Source organism: Pongo abelii, chromosome 8, assembly GCF_028885655.2.
Source record: "Pongo abelii isolate AG06213 chromosome 8, NHGRI_mPonAbe1-v2.0_pri, whole genome shotgun sequence".
Taxonomy (NCBI): Eukaryota; Metazoa; Chordata; class Mammalia; order Primates; family Hominidae; genus Pongo; species Pongo abelii.
The window spans coordinates 12289784-12308436 of record NC_071993.2 but is presented as its reverse complement, the minus strand read 5'-3'; the positions used below and the strand labels follow the sequence as shown (position 1 = coordinate 12308436).

At 42.2% G+C, this 18653-nt stretch overlaps 2 protein-coding genes across 6 annotated transcripts in view; one reads left to right on the top strand and one right to left on the bottom strand.

Annotated features, from left to right (window-relative positions):
* The window catches only part of NUDT5 (nudix hydrolase 5), a 30743-nt gene extending 26517 nt beyond the window's left edge, over window positions 1–4226 (top strand). For 4 of the 5 annotated variants that reach the window (XM_009245117.4, XM_063727068.1, XM_024252984.3 and 1 more), the window contains one exon: window positions 1842–2079. In XM_009245117.4, coding sequence (XP_009243392.1) covers window positions 1842–1951 — 110 coding nt within the window. In that variant the 3' untranslated portion in view covers window positions 1952–2079. 5 annotated transcript variants of the gene reach the window in all.
* A 64-nt stretch (window positions 4227–4290) lies between these two features.
* Window positions 4291–18653, bottom strand: part of SEC61A2 (SEC61 translocon subunit alpha 2) — a gene marked incomplete at its 5' end in the record, with an annotated part of 38815 nt that continues 24452 nt past the window's right edge. Inside the window, 6 exon segments of the mRNA NM_001133612.1 lie at window positions 4291–5369; window positions 7295–7371; window positions 8460–8651; window positions 11473–11670; window positions 12508–12668; window positions 13644–13797. Of these exon segments, the coding sequence (NP_001127084.1) occupies window positions 5183–5369; window positions 7295–7371; window positions 8460–8651; window positions 11473–11670; window positions 12508–12668; window positions 13644–13797 (969 nt within the window). The 3' untranslated portion in view covers window positions 4291–5182.

Here is an 18653-nt window from a genome sequence, read left to right as displayed (position 1 = left end):
ACCTTTCCAAAAACTAGACCTAAGGTAGAAGCCACCTCGACAGCTCAAAGCCAGAGTTAGAACAATCATACTGAATAGATAAAATAATTTATCTGGCGCGTATTTGGAGAAAGGCATGACAATCAATACGAGGCAGCGCAGCTTGGAGTCACAGGCCCGACTCGGTTTGAGGCTCCACGGACCATAATTAGCTATCACATCAAACGGGTTCTGTAGCCTCTCTTGGCTTTTTTCATAAAACAGGAACAATAACAGATAGCCCCTCCCTCTGAGGAGGTGTGTGGAAAGCAGGGTGACATAGGAAAGTGTGAAATGCCATGCGGGGTTATCTTTTAGTAGAAGAGTATCCTTTTTGTAAAATGTCTTCCTTCTCCCTTCCACCTTCTTAACTTCACTTTTGGTCTTGGAAAAGGGAGAAAAAAATAGAATAAGTGAGGGGAGGTAGAGAGAGGGCTACTATGGCTATAAAGGAGGAGGGATAAAAGAACCAAATTGCCTAGCTTTAGTAGAATCAAAATACAGTAATCAAACCGTTTATTCAACAAGCAACATTTGAGAAGTCAGAAGGAAAGTATTACACCTTAAGATCAGTTTGCTGGCCAGGCGCGGTGGCTCACGCCTGTAATCCCAGCATTTTGGGAGGCCGAGGTAGGCTGATCACTTGAGGTCAGGAGCTCCAGACCAGCCTGGCCAACATGGTGAAACCCCATCTCTACTAAAAATACAAAAATTAGCCAGGCATGGTGGTGCATGCTGGTAGTCCCAGCTACTCAGGAGGCTGAGGCAGGAGGAATCGCTTGAACCCAGGAGGCGCAGGTTGCAGTGAGCCAAGATCATGGCACTGCACTGCAGCCTGGTGACAAAGCGAGACTCCATCTCAAAAAAATTTTAAAAAATCAGTTTGTTACAAAGAGTAGCATCTGCCAGTTACCAAGCACCTGCTATACGCAGGTGAGTAGGACATGCTCCCTGCCTGCAAATGTCCCCAGGCTTGTTCCCAAACAAGTGGCGAGGAAAACAAGAGGCTGATTTTATATCTGGCAACCTCCATCTGAGTGAAACAAATTTTAATGAAAGCCTGTGGTAATAAGGTCCTGAGACCGCATTCTTGGTAGTGTATCTCCAGTCCTAACGTGCACACAGTTTAACTTGCCAGGGGAACATATGTATCCCCTAGCAACAGAAAAGATGGAATCCCTAAGATCCTACATAATCATCACCATCTAGTTTCAGAAAAGCAAATCCCTACCCCAGCTATAAATGAGGTATAGCGATTGGCTCTATACACTTCCAACTTTGCTGTTTTAACACATAAAATCAACCCTGGCTGGGTGTGGTGGCTCACGCCTGTAATCCCAGCACTTTGGGAGGCTGAGCGGGTGGATCACGAGGTCATGAGATCGAAACCATCCTGGCCAACATGACGAAACCCCGTCTCTACTAAAAATACAAAAATTAGCTGGGCGTGTTGGCGTGCACCTATAGTTCCAGCTACTGGGGAGGCTGAGGCAGGAGAATCACTTAAACTCGGGAGGCAGAGGTTGCAGTGAGGCGAGATCACGCCATCGCCCTCTAGCTTGGGCAACAGAGCAAGACTCTGTCTCACCAAAAAAAAAAAAAAAAAAATCATTATCCCTGATGTTCTTGTCTCATGCTAGGAATGTAATCTTGCCTTTATAGTCTTTATTCCTTAAGATCCTTATAGGCGAAAAAAAATGTATCACCAGCATCTAGCATAGGAATTGACATATAGTAGTACCTGCTCCGCAAACACTGATTGAATAAGATGTTTTGTCCTTCCTTAACGGCACGATCTAAGTTGTTTTCTTTGCTTTCCACAGCTCTGGTAGCTGAAGAACATCTCACAGTGGACGCCAGGGTCTATTCCTACGCTCTAGCACTGAAACATGCAAATGCAAAGCCATTTGAAGTGCCCTTCTTGAAATTTTAAGGCCAAATATGACACTGGCCATTTTTGTAAACGAGACCACCAGGCCTTCTTCACTAAGACTTTGTATTCAACTTAGTTTAATGTAGATTTGCCATTAGCTTTTTCGTAAAATAAAAGCACAGAACAGATGTGGTGGTGGTATGGAATTGTAATTACAGGTAGGTTGTGACCTTCCTTTAAATTTGTTGTAACTCCAGCTAAAATTAACAAAAAAAGAATATAAATGCAAGTATGTTTACTCCAATTCTTTAAAGCTCAACAGCAGTTAACTACAGCTCAGTTACTTTTCTAGTCTAATCTGGTAGACAGGGGTATTTGTATAGAGAAATAGACCTGAGTTCTCAATTAGGTCATTTCCACTCTCAACACCCAATATAAAATTCTAAGCTGGGTGTGCAAATAACCATGTACTCCATTAGTGTTTAAAACAGCGTTAAAAAGAAAAAAAAAAAAAGCTTTTTGGCCTCTTCTAATTGAATTTTTACTATGCAAAATTCATCTAGGGTAGTTGAATCCAACTAGGGTAGGATTCAATAGAATCCTTTACTAGTTTTAAGTTCACCTATTTACTGAAGCTGAACCAGCTTTTAAGTAAGGAAAATGGTTGATTCCATTCACTACACCAAGGCTAGGAGACTAATGAAAATTCAGGTCCATCCCTCAAGCATCTGCACATACTTGAGGATCTCTTTTCCTATTCTTACCTCAAAGAGTACTTGAAGTTTCTGAAAACAAATCCATAAGACTGACATGGTTTGGGGCAGTAATATCTTGATGTTAAACCATGAACAGAACCAGCAAGATCAGCCAATACCTGAAACCCAATACAGAGTACTTCAGAGCAAGAAGGTACAGATTGATCTGGTTCCCATGCCTGAAACCCTGTCATCCAGCAGTTCTACCAGTGTTCCTGGGCCATTTTCTCAGCTTCTTGAGTGAGTTTAGCTCTTTTTGTGTTGACTTTTAGGGCCTCCAGCAGCTCCATGATTTTCCAGGACTTTCCAGTCTGGCCCCCACGGAAGTCTCAGGATGATTCTCATCCATCCCTAAGTCATGTTTCTAGCCTAGCTCCAGCGGGTAAGCCAGGCCCTGAGAACCATATGAAAGGGCTCTCCAGATAAAATCAGAGTGCTAATGCCAGAATGCTGCCGTAGCCTCCATTTGTCCACAGGCTCACTGTCTGAGCCCAGGATATTTTTATGAGTGAAACTGTAAGATCTTTACACTGGACTTACTAAAGATAAAACAATTATGGAAATACAGAACTTTACAGATGAAGCTGTCTAGCCCTATACATGTGAAAATTAAGATCCAACTACTTCCTATAATGGTAGCCTTCCCCTATGCCTCTAACCCTTTTTTAAATCCTGATTTCAATCACAGGCACTGTGATTCTCCAAAGCTCTAACTCTTCCTTAGCTCTGAAAGCCACATGCTATCATTGAAATCTAGAGAGAAGGCATCCGTAGACAGGCGCAGCCCAGTCTTTCCACATAGCCCAGTTCCTCCCCAGCCACTCCCCATGGGAATGACCTCTGCAGCTGACCTAAGCTTATCCTCTCCTTCTTCCTAAGAGTGCAACTTAGAAGTGAGAGCCAAATCCTAGAATGTATCCCTAAATGCCATTTCTATTTTTTGTAAACATGAAAAGGTTGTGCTTTGGAAATTAAGTCTGTTTGAGAACTGGCAGTCTGGCTGGCACTGTTTAAAAATGTTTATTTGCCCTGCATTTAAAAACTGAAGGTTTCCTAGGTATTAAAAGCCATATTTCCACCTTCTTAAGGGAAAAAAAAAATCGGACGTCATAACACTGGGTCGATGTTTTTATGTTAACAGTGGTCTGAGGCCCTTGGCGGATGCTCACCAAGCCACTGTTACTATCCTGCCTGCCTTTATCTGCCTTGCCCTGCGATTATTTGGCTTTGTAAGCATAAGCTACATAAGACGTACTACACCTAAGAAACTAAACAGCAATGAAAACCCATACTTCTGAAAAGGGTGTCTTTTAAAAATTAAGTTTGATCTTTTGGGAAATAAAGCACATAGTTTTCAAAATGATTTACCAAGAACTATGCTCTTTCAAATGGAGACTGGGATATTGTTTTGAGACCACTGTTTTCCTGTTTCCTCCCAAATGTTAGTCACATATATGATTACTCTTCAGTTGGTCACAATCTGTCAATAATTTAGGATTAAAGTTTGAAGTGTAATTGCATTTGACTTTTACAGGCATCTCAGGGTGGACTTCTTATGAATACACTGAACCTATACAAATGATCTTAGAAAACGTTTAATATCAGATTTCTTTATTTTTTTCCAACACAACTGAATCAGTTTTCTTAAATAAAAGTTTATTGTCTACTGTTTACACTCATGTTGCTGCTATGAGTACAACAACAGACACAAATTCCTAGCATGAATATATTCATTGTTCACCCCCACTGAACTACAGACATTGCTTGAGAATTAGATCTTTGCTTTAGGGATTTAAACAGAAAAGAATCGGGGTCTAGAATCTTGAAAGAATATTCTCAAGTGACTGGTTGGAGTTAGAAGGCATAGCCAATACAGGCAAACAGCAGGATGATGCTGTCACTGGGAAGAGAGGAGGAGGAAGAGGAAGAGAAGGAGGAGGAGGAGGCCTTAGAAGCAGTTGTTTCTAGTGACAGAAATAACTGGAGACTTGATTTTGCCCATATGGGCTAAGTGGCTGCTTTGAGAAAGGACAAATAAAAATGAGGTGGGGGTGGGGAGTGGGGACACCATGAGTTAAAAAAGTATAAAAAGTAATTATCTAAAATATAGATTAGATATAAATGTTCCAGAACTCATTAAATAAGCTCAAAAATACTGGAAAGTGGCAATTTGAACTACATTTATTTTTAAACAAGTGGGGGCAATATTAAGTGTTTTGAATGTTGTGTGCAGAACGAGTCCATCTCACCATCTCACTGTCATGATTTAACACAGCAAGGTAGATACATTGGTTTCCAGCACTACAGGCAACACTAGATGTACTTTTTTAATGAATAATGTAAACTTGAGTTTTAAGGCAGCGGGTACTAATGCTGCACACAGACTTAGCTCGGTGCCCGTTTCAGAAACGGGTCAGTCAGCACTTGAAACAAGAAACTGTGAGGGGAGAAAAGGGGAGCCACCAGTATCATCTGACAAAAACGATCCGTCAAAGTGTTTTCCCTTTCACACGCACAAAATGAAATATTTGGACATTTAGAAAAACAAAGCACCCATCCCACCAACTTCGGCCTGTTCTTTAACAAATATTTCAAAATACTGATAAATAATAGTGACTGCTAGCAGAATTCCAGTGCCGGATCCAATGGCCCCCAGGAAGTCGGCCAGCACCGACAGGGCGCCAATGCACAAACCGCCAAACGCAGCTGCGGTGGGGATGTACCTAGGAGACAGAACCCCGAGTTAGGCGGCAGCAGAGACAGGAACAGCACAGCAGCTAGAGACGAAGACAGGTAGAAGCACAGCAGCCATAGCTGGGTCTAAAGCCTCCCTGAACTCCAGAGGGAACAGGCTGCAGTGTGGAGGGGTGTGCGGGACACGGCATGGGAACGGGAGCTCTGATCCAGGCAAAGACTCTGACCCTAATTTCCAGGAACCAGTCAACAGCCAAGAAAGACAATATATAATCTTACAGGACATGAGATTCCTGGACAGATTTAAATATTAAAATGTTTAAGATTTTTAAATGAGTAACCTTTCGTTCCCTCTTGTGGAATGAAGAGTAAGTATGAACCAATTTATGTCATAAGATGTTGAGGATCCATCTCAGTAATTCAACCTTGGCTGCATATTAGAACCACCTGGAAAACTTAAAAATGGGATTTAAAATACTCAAAAAGGATTAGAGGTGGTGATAGGTGAAACAAGAACAGCAGGATGATGACAACTGGAGCTGGAGATCCATCATACTACTCTGCAGTCTGTGTTCTAAATAAATAAAAAGTTCAAGGAAAAATACCAGTGCCTTTTCAACAAATGATGCTGGGACAACTGGATCCCACCAGGCATGGTGGCTGACGCCTGTAATCCCAGCACTTTGGGAGGCCAAGGCAGACGGATGATTAGGTCAGGAGTTCAAGACGAGCCTGGCCAACATGGGGAAACCCCGTCTCTACTAAAAATACAAAAATTAGCTGGGCGTGGTGGTGCGTGCCTGTAATCCCTGCTACTCAGGAGGCTGAGACAGGAGAATCGCTTGAACCCGGGATGTCAAGGTTGCAGTGAGCCAAGATGGTAACTGCACTCCAGCCTGGGCGACAAAGCGAGGCCCCATCTCAGAAAAGAAAAAAGAAAAAAGCTAGCTGGCCATGGTGGCACACACCTGTGGTCCCAAGCTACTCTGGAGGCTGAGGCGGGGAGGATCGCTTAAGCCCAAGAGGCTGCGGTGAGCTGTGATTGTGCCCCACTTCACATCCACTAGGATGGCTGAAATTAAAAAGCCAGAGCTGGTGCTGGCGAGGACAGGCAGCAGTGGAACCTCATACACTGCTGGTGGGAATGTGGACTGGAGCAGCCACCCTGGAAGACAGCTGAGCAGCACAAAATTTATACAAATATGTTCACAACAGCATTATTCATAAAAAGTGGAAACAACCCAGATTTCTATCAACTGATAAAGTGTGGTAAAGCCCTACAATGGAATATTATTCATGAAAAGAATTAAGCTTATGAACTGTGAAAACATGATGCCAAGTGAAAGAAGCCACTTACAAAAGAACATACATTATATGATTCCATTTATATGAAATGTACAGAATAGGCAAATCTGTAGAGACAAAGTTAAAAGTGGCTGTCTGGGGCTGGTGGTTGGGACGGTGGACTAGTAGGTACAGGGTTTCTTTCTGGGTGGTGAAAATGTGTTTAAACTTATGACTGTACAAGTCTGAATATACTAAAAAACACTGAACAATATACTTCAAGTGAGTGAATTACATGGTATGTGAATTTTATCTCAATAAAGCTGTTACCAAAAAATAAAACCCTGATGCCTGGAACTCACCCCAGACCGAGCAAGCCACAGTTCCTGGGAAATCCTTTTGAAAAGCTCTGGTGATTTTATGTGCAGCCAGCCAATGCTGAGAACAGCACTGATCTGCAAGATTTTATCACTGGGATGAGCAGAGCAGTGCTCACAATTTCAATGAATAATTCAGGTGTTGGTTTTGACGTGGAAAGCAAGTTTTGTGTGAAATTTTGATGCATCTGTGTGAACAGAAGAGCTTTAAATATGAACTTGAATAAAGAAAAACATTTAGCCATCACTGAAAGACGGAAACACAAACAGGGCTATTAGTCTAGCGGCCTTACCTGTTAAGCTCATGAACCATAGACGTATCTCGGTGGCCCCTCATTACCATCTGCTGTTCTTTCAGCTGTTTAGCTACCTGCCGAGAGAAAAACTACTTTCAAAATCCAACTCCAACATTTCACTGCTTACATCTACCACGTTCTATGCGAAGTGCTCGCCACACACTAACAAGTAACAACATACAATAACCTGAAAGTTGCACTGTCATATCATTCGCATTAAGCCTGAGGAAACCAAAGCTTCAGTGCAACTCCGCTCCATGTTAACCCTATGAAACCGGTGCTTCTCAACCCTTCTTCAATTACCAAACAAGATTTTGTTTTGCAGGAGGGTTGCAAACCACTGTAATATCTAAGAATTTTTTACCTTTTGGGAACCACTTCTTAGCCTGTTGGGGTGACACTGACTCATTAAAAATGTATAAATTAAAGTTTAAGTTATAAAGAAGTGTATCAACTACTATTTTGACAATTAAATATGAATTTTCCAAAAACAGTTTTATTTTACTTTTTAAAAATTTTTTATTTATCTATCTATTTGTTTTGGAGACAGAGTCTAGCTCTGTCGCCAGGCTGGAGTTCAGTGGCACGATCTCGGCTCACTGCAACCTCCGACTTCCAGGTTCAAGCGATTCTCCTGCCTCAGCCTCCTGAGTAGCTAGGATTATAGGCACGTGCTGCCATGCCCAGCTAATTTTTGTATTTTTAGTAGAGAAGGGGTTTCACCATGTTGGCCAGGATGGTCTCGATCTCCTACCCTTGTGATCTGCCCACCTCGGCCTCCTGAAGTGCTGGGATTACAGGCGTGAGCCACTGCGCCTGGCCTTTATTATTTTTTTTGAGACAGGATCTCGCTCTGTCACCCAGGCTGGAGTGTGGTGGTGCAGTCTTGGCTCACTGCAACCTCCACCTCCCGGACTCAAGCGTTAATGCTCCGTCTCAACTTCCCAAGTAGCTGGGACCACAGGCACGCACCACCATGCCCGGCTAATTTTTTTTTGTATTATTTTAGTCATGACGGGGTCTCACTGTGTTGCCCAGGCTGGTCTCAAAACTCCTAGGGTGAAGCGATCCAGCAGCCTCAGCCTCCCAAAGTGCTAAGATTACAGATGTGCGCCACCATGCACTGCCAAGAGTTTTATTTTAAAATAAACCAAACACTTACATCTTTGGCTGAGGAACCAGACACTTCAATCCATGTCTTAGAGAAGAATGCACATGACCCCAACATGAAGATGATATAAACAACGACATGGACAGGATCCTCAAAGATGGCGCCCATGGACTCAGGGGGAGAAAGATAGTAACAAAGGCCTCCAACTGGATAAGAACGTGCGGGGCCTCCCCCACTGACATCCTGCAGAACAGGATTACCAAGAACAAGTGGTCAACCTGATTAGTCAGGAATACATTTGTATGACTTCAAACTTCTCAGAAATGACAGTGTTTTAAGTTCAAGGCGTCTACAGCTAGTCATTCTATGTAGCTTCAGAATGTACTTTTGTGTCTACTACCTTCACTCCTTCAAAGTTATACGATGAACACCTATTACATGCAAGACACTGTGAAAGTATTGAGTCATTTTTAAAAATTGTAATATATTACAAAGTCTTCCATTACTGAAAATAGGAATATGATTACATTTACAATCAACCTCTGATTATACTTAAAATCTGAAATTTTCTGAGCTATGAGAGTATCCAGTCAGTACATTAAGATCCCTATGAATGATCCTTCCATATGAAAATATTAATGCAATCAACTAAAACACTGACATAAGACTTTAACTTGCTGCCTAGACTTTATGTGGTTTCTATGTTATTATAAGGAGCAATCTTTTAATAAGTATAATAATTGGATTTTTATCTACATACTTAAGTCTTACAGAAATAGGAACAGCATTATTTGCTCATATTAAATAAAGTTTTCGGGTATACAGATGGGGGTGAGAAACCAAGTTTTAGTGGCAATGATTACAGTATCTGGTTCTTGAATTTATGACTGACCAATGATTTCTTTACTGTGCCCCTAGAATCATTAATCCCAGATCAAAAGCACTGTCTCCCAATCATTCTCTCATTCAGAAGAATCTTACTCAAAATCATAACACAACTGGTACAGGACCAACTACTCAAAGCACTATCACTATGAAATTCTGATCAGAGTAATAACTGCTGCTGGGCTATTCTAAGGAGGGGAGAAACAGCATTCTTCTTATCCCTGTCTCTTGACTTTCCTGTCCTCATTATAATATTAGCCAGAATACAACAGAGGTCATCACATTTCTCTTAAATGAATGGAAAAGAAGTATTATGAATAAAGGGAATCCTATTCCCTTCAACTAATATATGAGTTACTGTCATTATCTTAAAAAAAAACTTTTTTCTAAATGACATTCAGTAAAAGCAGAAAGGTATGAGTTTTTATAACTTATAATGCAAAAAAAAGCATATTAAGACAAATGCACAGAATAAACACCACATTTCAAGAACAACTGTACAGAAATACTATTCTTTGGTGGGGTGCAAATTCTAGAATTATGTACTGTGGCAAAGAATAGAGGACATTAGTCTTTTAAAATTCTATTATTTTTGAGACACGGTCTCACTCTGTCACCCAGGCTGGCATGCAGTGGTATGATCACAGCTCGCCATAGCTTCGAACTCCTGGGCTCAAGCAATCCTCCCACCTCAGCCTCCCAAGTAGCTAGGACTACAGGCACGTAACACTGTGCCCGGCTAGTTTTTTAAATTTTTTTGTAGAGATGGGGTCTCACTATGTTGCCCATACAGGTCTCCAACTCCTGGCCTTCAAGGTATCCTCTCTCCTTGTTCTCCCAAAGTGCTGGGATTACAGATGATAGCCAACATGCCTGGCTATAATCTATAATTTTAAGAGGGAAAATACCCCTTTGTTAGGTGACAGAATTTAAACCAATGAAAATTCAGTCCCACAGTAACTCACGCTTCAATAATAGCGTGGCTAGATGGCTTTAGAAGAAATTATGGGCCGAGTGTGGTGGCTCACGCCTGTAATCCCAGCACTTTGGGAGGCTGAGGTGGGCGGATCACAAGGTCAGGAGATCGAGACCATCCTGGCTAACACGGTTAAACCCCGTCTCTACTAAAAATAGAAAAAATTAGCCAGGCATGGTGGCGGGCGCCTGTAGTCCCAGCTACTTGGGAGGCTGAGGCAGGAGAATGGCGTGAACCTGGGAGGCGGAGCTTGCAGTGAGCCGAGATCATACCATTGCACTCCAGCCTGGGCGACAGAGCGAGACTCCATCTCAAAAAAAAAAAAAAAAGAAAAAATTATGACAAGGGGGATGTATATGAGAATGTACAGGATTATATTACTAGCAGCACCACTGTCTCTACCATCTAGTTAACAGCACACCTATCTCTAGCCCAGCTCATCACAAGCTGGTTTATTGCCATTCAGACCATGAAAAATGAAGGAGGCTTGGAGGCGGGGTGGGAGATAGGAAAGGTTAGGATGAGTCCAGTATCTCATATGTTAGCAGCAGCAAATAGCATTTTTTGTTTTTATTTTTTGGAGACAAGAGTCTCGTTCTGTCGCCCAGGCTGGAGTGCAGTGGCGTGATCTCAGCTCACTGCAAGCTCCATCTCCTGGGTTCCAGCAATTCTCCTGTCTTGACCTCCTGAATGGCTGGGACTACAGGCACCCGCCACCACGCCTGGCTAATTTTTGTATTTTTAGTAGAGACGGGGTTTCACCATGTTGGCCAGGCCGGTCTCGAACTCCTAACCTCAGGTGATCCAACCTCAGCCTCCCAAAGTCCTGGGATTACAGGAGTGAGCCACCGCGCCCAGCCAGCAAATAGCATTTTTTAGAAAACATTATTGTGGACAATACTGGAATAAGATGACAAAATAGGAAATTACTTTTATGAAATCAACCACAATTTTAGCTTAAAAGGTCATTCAAATGAGATGTGAAAGTGCTTCCTAGACAGCAAAATAATAAAAAGCACTTGGGCCATCTTACTTCTGCAACACTTACCAGTTCTTCCAGATAAGTACTAAACTCTGCTATATAGGTAAGTGAATCTGAAAATATAGCAAATGCTCCAATGTCGACCTCATTCCATTAACAATACGACCATAAAATGCAAATTATAATAAACTGTAAATAATATAAATAAACATAATACTCACGGCCCACTGTCCTAGTAAGTTTACTAAAAAGTTGCCGCTAAATCGAACAGACAGCATCTGGGAAATCACATACAGGTTTGACACCAAGGCCGACTGGAGGATGATGGGGATGTTGGAGGTGTAGAAGAGTTTGATGGGGTAGCTGCTGTACTGTCCTCGGTAGCGGGCCGACTTAATGGGCAGATCAACGCGAAATCCCTAAAAAAGGAAACTGAGAGTAAGTGGGGGAGCTAGACACATTAAGAAAAGAACGGAGACCAGAGAGGGAAAACAAAGAACAGTGGGGAGGATGAAAAGACAATGCCGGCCGGGCGCAGAGGCTCACGCCTGTAATCCCAACACTTTGGGAGGCCGAGGCGGGCGGATCACGAGGTCAGGAGATCCAGACCATCCTGGCGAACGTGGTGAAATCCCGTCTCTACTAAAAATACAAAAAATTAGCCGGGCGTGGTGATATGCACCTGTAGTCCCAGCTACTCAGGAGGCTGAGGCAGGGGAATCGCTTGAACCCAGGAGGCGGAGGTTGCAGTGAGCCGAGATTGCTCCATTGCACTCCAGCCTGGTGACAGAGCAAGACTCCATCTCAAAAAAAAAAAAAAAATTAGCCGGGCGTGGTGGCATGTGCCTGTAATCTCAGCTACTCATGAAGCTGAGGCAGGAGAATCACTTGAACTCAGGAGGAGGAGGTTGGAGTGAGCTAAGATCGCGCCACTGCACTCCAGCCTGGGCAACAAGAGCAAAACTCTGTCTCAGGAAAAAAAAGAAAAGAAAAGACAATGCTAACAAAGACGTTCTGCCTTTTACAGTGTCGAGAGTCTGCTTCCTGCTGATGGGTCAAAACAAAAAACAAAAAAAGTACAGAGACTCCAATATTTCACACCTTAAAATCAAAGTCTGGAGACTCTAATTGCAAAATCATATTTCCCTTGATCTTAAACCCTGACTTGTTAAACAACAGCATGTCGGATGGCATTCTCTTTAAGAGCAAAATAAAAACCTACATCCCACTTACTTTGGTGAAAATGTCATACTTACTTGGAAATATATAACAACAGCAAACACAAAAACTGTAGCAATGAGGTTCATGAGATTGGGTAAGTTCTGCCGATAAAAAGCCTCCCGTAAAGCTCGGACTTTGTCCGTCCTGGTGGCCAACAAATGGAACAGAGCTATGACTGCACCCTCAAACTCAGTACCTGTAAAATCAAGACAGACACAACCTGTGGACTCATCGTCCAAAGCGGTCCCAAAGCTCAAACAACTAACCGTGAAAGTCCAGTATACAGCAGAAAATATGAGTCAAAAGAATTCACCAATGTTTGCTTTATGATATAGCCATGTGAGCAGGTTCTACAAATATTTAGATCATTGAGGCAAATCTATGTTTTTATAGCATAAATCCGAAGTTTTCTCAAGAGACTATTCTTGAAGAAAACATACAATGTAAAATTTACCAAAGCAAAATATCATTCATAGAGATTTGCCTCTCCTTTACTTCAGGGAAGGGAGAGAGTGTTTTTAGGAAAAATAAACAGCAGCAAAGCAGAGCAGAGATGTCAGAATAAGAGACAGATGTCACTCTATCGAGCCTGCCTCGAAGTTTACCGCACCAAGAACATTAATCATCATTACAGTTTTCTTAAGGCTGGGATCAGAGTTTAGGTATTAACCACTTAGGACAGTATCTGTTAGAAGTGGAGATGAGGAAGGGGAAAGAGAGAATGAAATATTTCAAAACTTCAGTGCTATTACAAAGCCAATTAGAAGAGCAGCAAAGTAGGAGTGCTCCAGGTGGATTCAATGAACAACAGTCTTTTCATCTGAAAAATCTAAAATCCACTACCTTTTTATCCCCCTACGGATGCTGAAATCAGTCAAATAAATGACTTCTGCAGCAATGCCTTAAGCAAGGTTAACAAACGAAATTTTGAAAATCTGTTTGCAACCACTGAAATTTTAAATAAGCAGAGGCTAAAATTTTGGTACTATCCTCTCTGAGGTAGTATTGCTTACTCCACAAATCTCTGCTCATTAAGTTTTGAAGAATTCGCATTCCTTATCCCCTAGGAGAGCAAACCAGAACGGCTCTAGGCATGTACTGCGACACGATGGGTTTGTTCCCAGCACACATCCAGCAAAACGCGTGCAGTTGCAGTCACTGTGCGATGTACCTCTGCCAGTGTTAATGGTAGTGGGACTAAAGGCCTTCCAGACAATGGTCTCACAGATGTTGGTGGCAATAAAGAGGGAAATCCCAGACCCCAAGCCGTAACCCTTCTGTAGCAGCTCATCTAACAGCAGCACAATCAAACCAGCAACAAACAACTGTGGGGAAAGAAATGCAAGTAAGCGGAAGCAAGAACAAACTCAAGAAAGGGGGAGAGGAACACCATTGGCTATCTCCAAGCTAGGGGCGTTTTGAATATTAAGGCCTGATCGTTGCAGTCTCACTGTGATGAGCAACTGCATCTTTTGACCTGCTTTCATTTACTCAGGCCAATCCCGAACAGTAAGAGGACTGCAAACACTGTTGCATTATAAAGCAGATATTTCAACTTTTAAAGTCTGTTTACACTTATCTGAATAGTTTCTTTTGCAATGTTTAAATAAAGCCTGTTTGAAAAGCACACTGAAACAAAAAATGATCACAGTATTCTAGAATTTATGGCAGCAAGAAACTGAAAACATCCCAAATACCTCCAAGGAAGTAAAAAGTCAGATGAATTCTGGTATAATAGCAAGATGGAAATGCACACTGCCATCAAAGGATAAGTCTAAGGGCTGTGTTGATCCTTTGACAAAGCATTATATATATTATATATATGTATACTCTACAGAATGTGTACAGAATAAATAAAAACTAGAACACAAATATGTGCTCCAATATGTACTCGAGCAACAATGTAAAAACGCGTTCTGTACACAGTGACAAAGATTGAATGTAAATTTGAAGACAGTTAAGGTTGAGCTCATAACGTTTTTAAAAAGGAAAGCATACTGACTTTAATTTATGGGATATTGAAAATTCTGAACTTGCTTCTTGGAGAAGACATTCCTGTAAAGGCATGCATTAATTAAAAACAGTTCCTAGCCTTTCAAGTGACCTCCTCAGTCACATGACCCCTTCCGTGCACTCGAATCACCTAATCAAGACAGGAAGAAAATATGCTTCCATACCCCCAGCCTCACACATGTCCCCACTTTAAAGACACCCTCCGGCAGAAGTGAGGAAGTCACTTCCATTCCTCCCAGCTCTCAAGCCGCCCACCCTCATTTTGTACTCACTTTATCCAGTATCACCTGCTGGAAGAGCGACCAAACTAACCACATGAGACCATTTTAGGCATGCTTACCTTACACAGTGTTGTTTTTCTCCTTAACTGCCATTTCAGTAGTTGGACAGAGCCTAACTTGTCTATTTACAGGCTTTTAGTCTGAGTTTCAATGGGCGGGAGAAAGGGTACGATTCTCCAAACTTCTAAGAGAGACCATGCTAATCCTTTACTGCTTGAAAACCAAGTTTGACATTTTGACAAAATAATGTAGAGGTTAGGACTTACTACCGATTCTATTTAACCACAATAATGTAATGAGTGAACAGAGACTCCCCATCATAAATAGAGAAACCCATCCTATGCAGGAGGCAACAGCCGTCCATGAACATCAGCCACAGAAAGCATCATGATGGGCCTTGAGAAATGACCTCTCCAGAGTCCCACAGCAGCTCTGAAACAACTCTAATTCTCCACACCCCCTGTTCAGAACAGTGACCATCGGACTACAGAGTGGTTCACATATGTCCTGTGAAAATTAAACTCGGGTTTTTCCAAAGGGAGGAAGAAATCATACAGAAATGAGAAACGGTTTCTATAATTAAGGGAATAAAAGCCAGTAAATATCATGCATGCCTGTGAAAAGGGATGAGAACCCAGGAAGTGACAGCAGCATCTACAGTGATGGGACCAGAACCCTAACTGCCGCGTATTCACGGGGAATGGACGACATGTATGATGAGCCGGTATAAACATGGCACTTAACATTTTCACCCTGCACGACACCTACACACAACTTAGTTTTGTCAAACTATCTTTTGTTCAGTATGTCAAAACATACTTACCTTTATTATGTGCCATGCACACTGATATTCTCTAATAGTTTTTTTAAATTTTTAGTCAAGACCTGCTATTTAGATTTCTAAACTCACTAGCTGGAAAACACTAACCATGTGAATGAAACATGAACAAATAAGGTGAGAAATACCTTCCACAACGGCATGCAAACAGTTTTCAAAACCTATGTTTCTGGGTGAAACACACTGATCCAATCATAGCTCTTCAGTGTATCCACATATTTTCAATGTTAGCAACCCTTGAAAAGACACAAATGGGTCACTGCCCACCTACAATCAAACATGACATACCTCTTTATACATTAACACTAGAAGAATTAACCATAACACACATATTTGTATATCAGAATTCATGTAAATGAATCAGTATACATCCACTTCACTTGTTTCATTCTTGGACTGTAAGTATTTCTGATTTCTGAATACTGAAAATAAACAGCAAAATAGCTTCACTCTATTTTATATCAATTTAAATCCATAACTGACTCTGCAAGAAGTCAACCCTGTAGCCAGCTGGCTGAGAATCGCTCAGTGGAGATTCCTTAGGAATCTGAATAGATCCTTAAGTAAGATACTAGAGAGCTTTTCCTGATGTATAATGTTCTACAAGCTACATGCCAGTTCTAAGTGTCTTTTAAAAATCAAGATTATTCTAAACTCTGGATTGCAGAAAGAAAATGCTGTAAAGAAACAAAACTTAAGGCAACAATTGGCCTGTCCATACCCTCAACAATGCCTAAAGCATACCAAGAGAAACCCTAAGCCCTACAAGATACTAAAATCAGACTCCAGAATATCATCTCTCCCCATCCAATGCGCCTCTTTCCCTAATTCCCAAGGGCTATAAATTTGCCAATCAAGTGATTAGTAAATGGAGAAATAAAGACAAAGTTAATCTTTTTTTTTTTTTTGAGACAGAGTCTCCCTCTGTCGCCCAGGCTGGAGTGCAGTGGTGTGATCTCGGCTCACTGCAAACTCCGACTCCAGAGTTCAAGCGATTCTCCTGCCTCAGCCTCCCTAGTAGCTGGGATTACAGGCACCCACTGCCACGCCTGGCTAATTTTTGTGGTTTTATTTTATTTTAGTTTTTGAGACGGAGTCCCGCTCTGTCGCCAGGCTGGAGTGCAGTGGCGCAATCTGAGCTCACTGCAACCTCTGCCTCCTGGGTTCGGCCTCAGCCTCCCGAATAGCTGGGACTACAGGCTCCTGCCACCACGCCCTGCTAATTTTTGTATTTTTAGTAGAGACAGAGTTTCACCATGTTGGCCAGGAAGGTCTCAATCTCCTGACCTCATGACCCGCCTGCCTTGGCCTCCCAAAGTGCTGGGATTACAGGTGTTAAGCCACAGCACCCGGCCAATTTTTGTGTTTTTAGTAGAGACAGGGTTTCACCATGTTGGCCAGACTGCTCTCGACCTCCTGACCTCAAATGAACGGCCCATCTCGGCCTCTCAAAGTGCTGGAATTACAGGTGTGGGCCACCACATCTGAGAGTTATTCTTTAAGGAAACGTATCTTCTACCAAATGCGAAAACAATGGGGATCAGAAAGCTTCCAAATAACCTGATTTTCATTAAAAATTCCTGCCCTGGGCCAGGCATGGTGGCTCACGCCTGTAATCCCAGCATTTTGGAAGGCCGAGGCGGGTGGATCACCTAAGGTCAGGAGTTCAAGACCAGCCTGGCCAACGTGGCAAAATCCCGTCTCTACTAAAAATACAAAACTAGCTGGACGTGGTGGCAGGCCCCTGTAATCCCAGCTACTGGGGAGGTTGAGGCAGAATTGCTTGAACCCAGCAGGCGGAGGTTGCAGTGAGCCGAGAATGCACCAGTGCACTTCAGTCTGGGAGACAGAGCAGGACTCCGTCTCAAAAAAATAAAAATAAAAATAAAAAATTCCTGCCCTGGTCAAATGACAAAACAGTTCCATCTCATTAGAAAAGTCATGTTTATTGTTAACAATGCTAAATAAACACTTGAACAGCATAACTTTCCTGGATATAAGTCACACTCATTAAATAATCATGTTTTGCTTCCTACATAAGGTTTCTAATTTAAAAAACAGAATGCTCTGTAATCCCAGCACTTTGGGAGGCTGAGGAGGGCAGTTCTTCTGAGGTTGGGAGTTCAAGACCAGCCTGACCAACATGGAGAAACCCCGTTTCTACTAAAAAAGTACAAAATTAGCCGGGCATGATGGTGCATGACTGTAATCCCCGCTACTTGGGAGGCTGAGGCAGGAGAATCGCTTGAACCCGGGAGGCGGAGGTTGCGGTGAGCCAAGATCGTGCTGAGCTGAGACTGCACCATTGCACTCTAGCCTGGGCAACAAGAGTGAAACTCCGTCTCAAAAAAGAAAAACAAAAACAAAAACAAAAAAAACAGAATGCTCAACCACGCCAGTCTGAGACAGTCCAATTTCCTTCTATGTATGTATTAATAAACTGGTATTTTAGATTATTAAAAAATATTTTTCTCAGCTTGATCTTGATCTTTTGAACCGATAGAAAAAAATACCTGGCTGGGAACGGTGGCTTATGCCTGTAATCCCAGCACTTTGGGAGGCCAAGGCGGGCGGATCACGAGGTCAAGAGATCAAGACCATCCTGGCCAACATAGTGAAACCCCATCTCTACTAAAAATACAAAAATTAGCTAGGCGTGGTGGTGCACGCCTGTAGTCCCAGCTACTCGGGAGACTGAGGCAGGAGAATCGCTTGAACCCAGGAATGGGAGGTTGCAGTGAGCCAAGATCGCACCACTGCACTTCAGCCTGGCGACAGAGCGAGACACTGTCTCAAAAAAAAAAAAAGAAAAAGAAAAAATTTCCTAAACTAATCCCAATTCCATAAAGTGAACAAGAAGAGGCATTTCCAAGAAAATCAGGACTCCAGATACCCATTGTTTATTAACTTAAGCAAACTTCTTTTCAAAACACAAGAAAGATAACTTAAGTATGATCTGTTCTTGAGTAGTTTATCTAAATGGTTTTTAAGGATTGTACAACAGAGAAATATCTTCTAAACTTAACATACTTTTAAGATATTTAGGGCC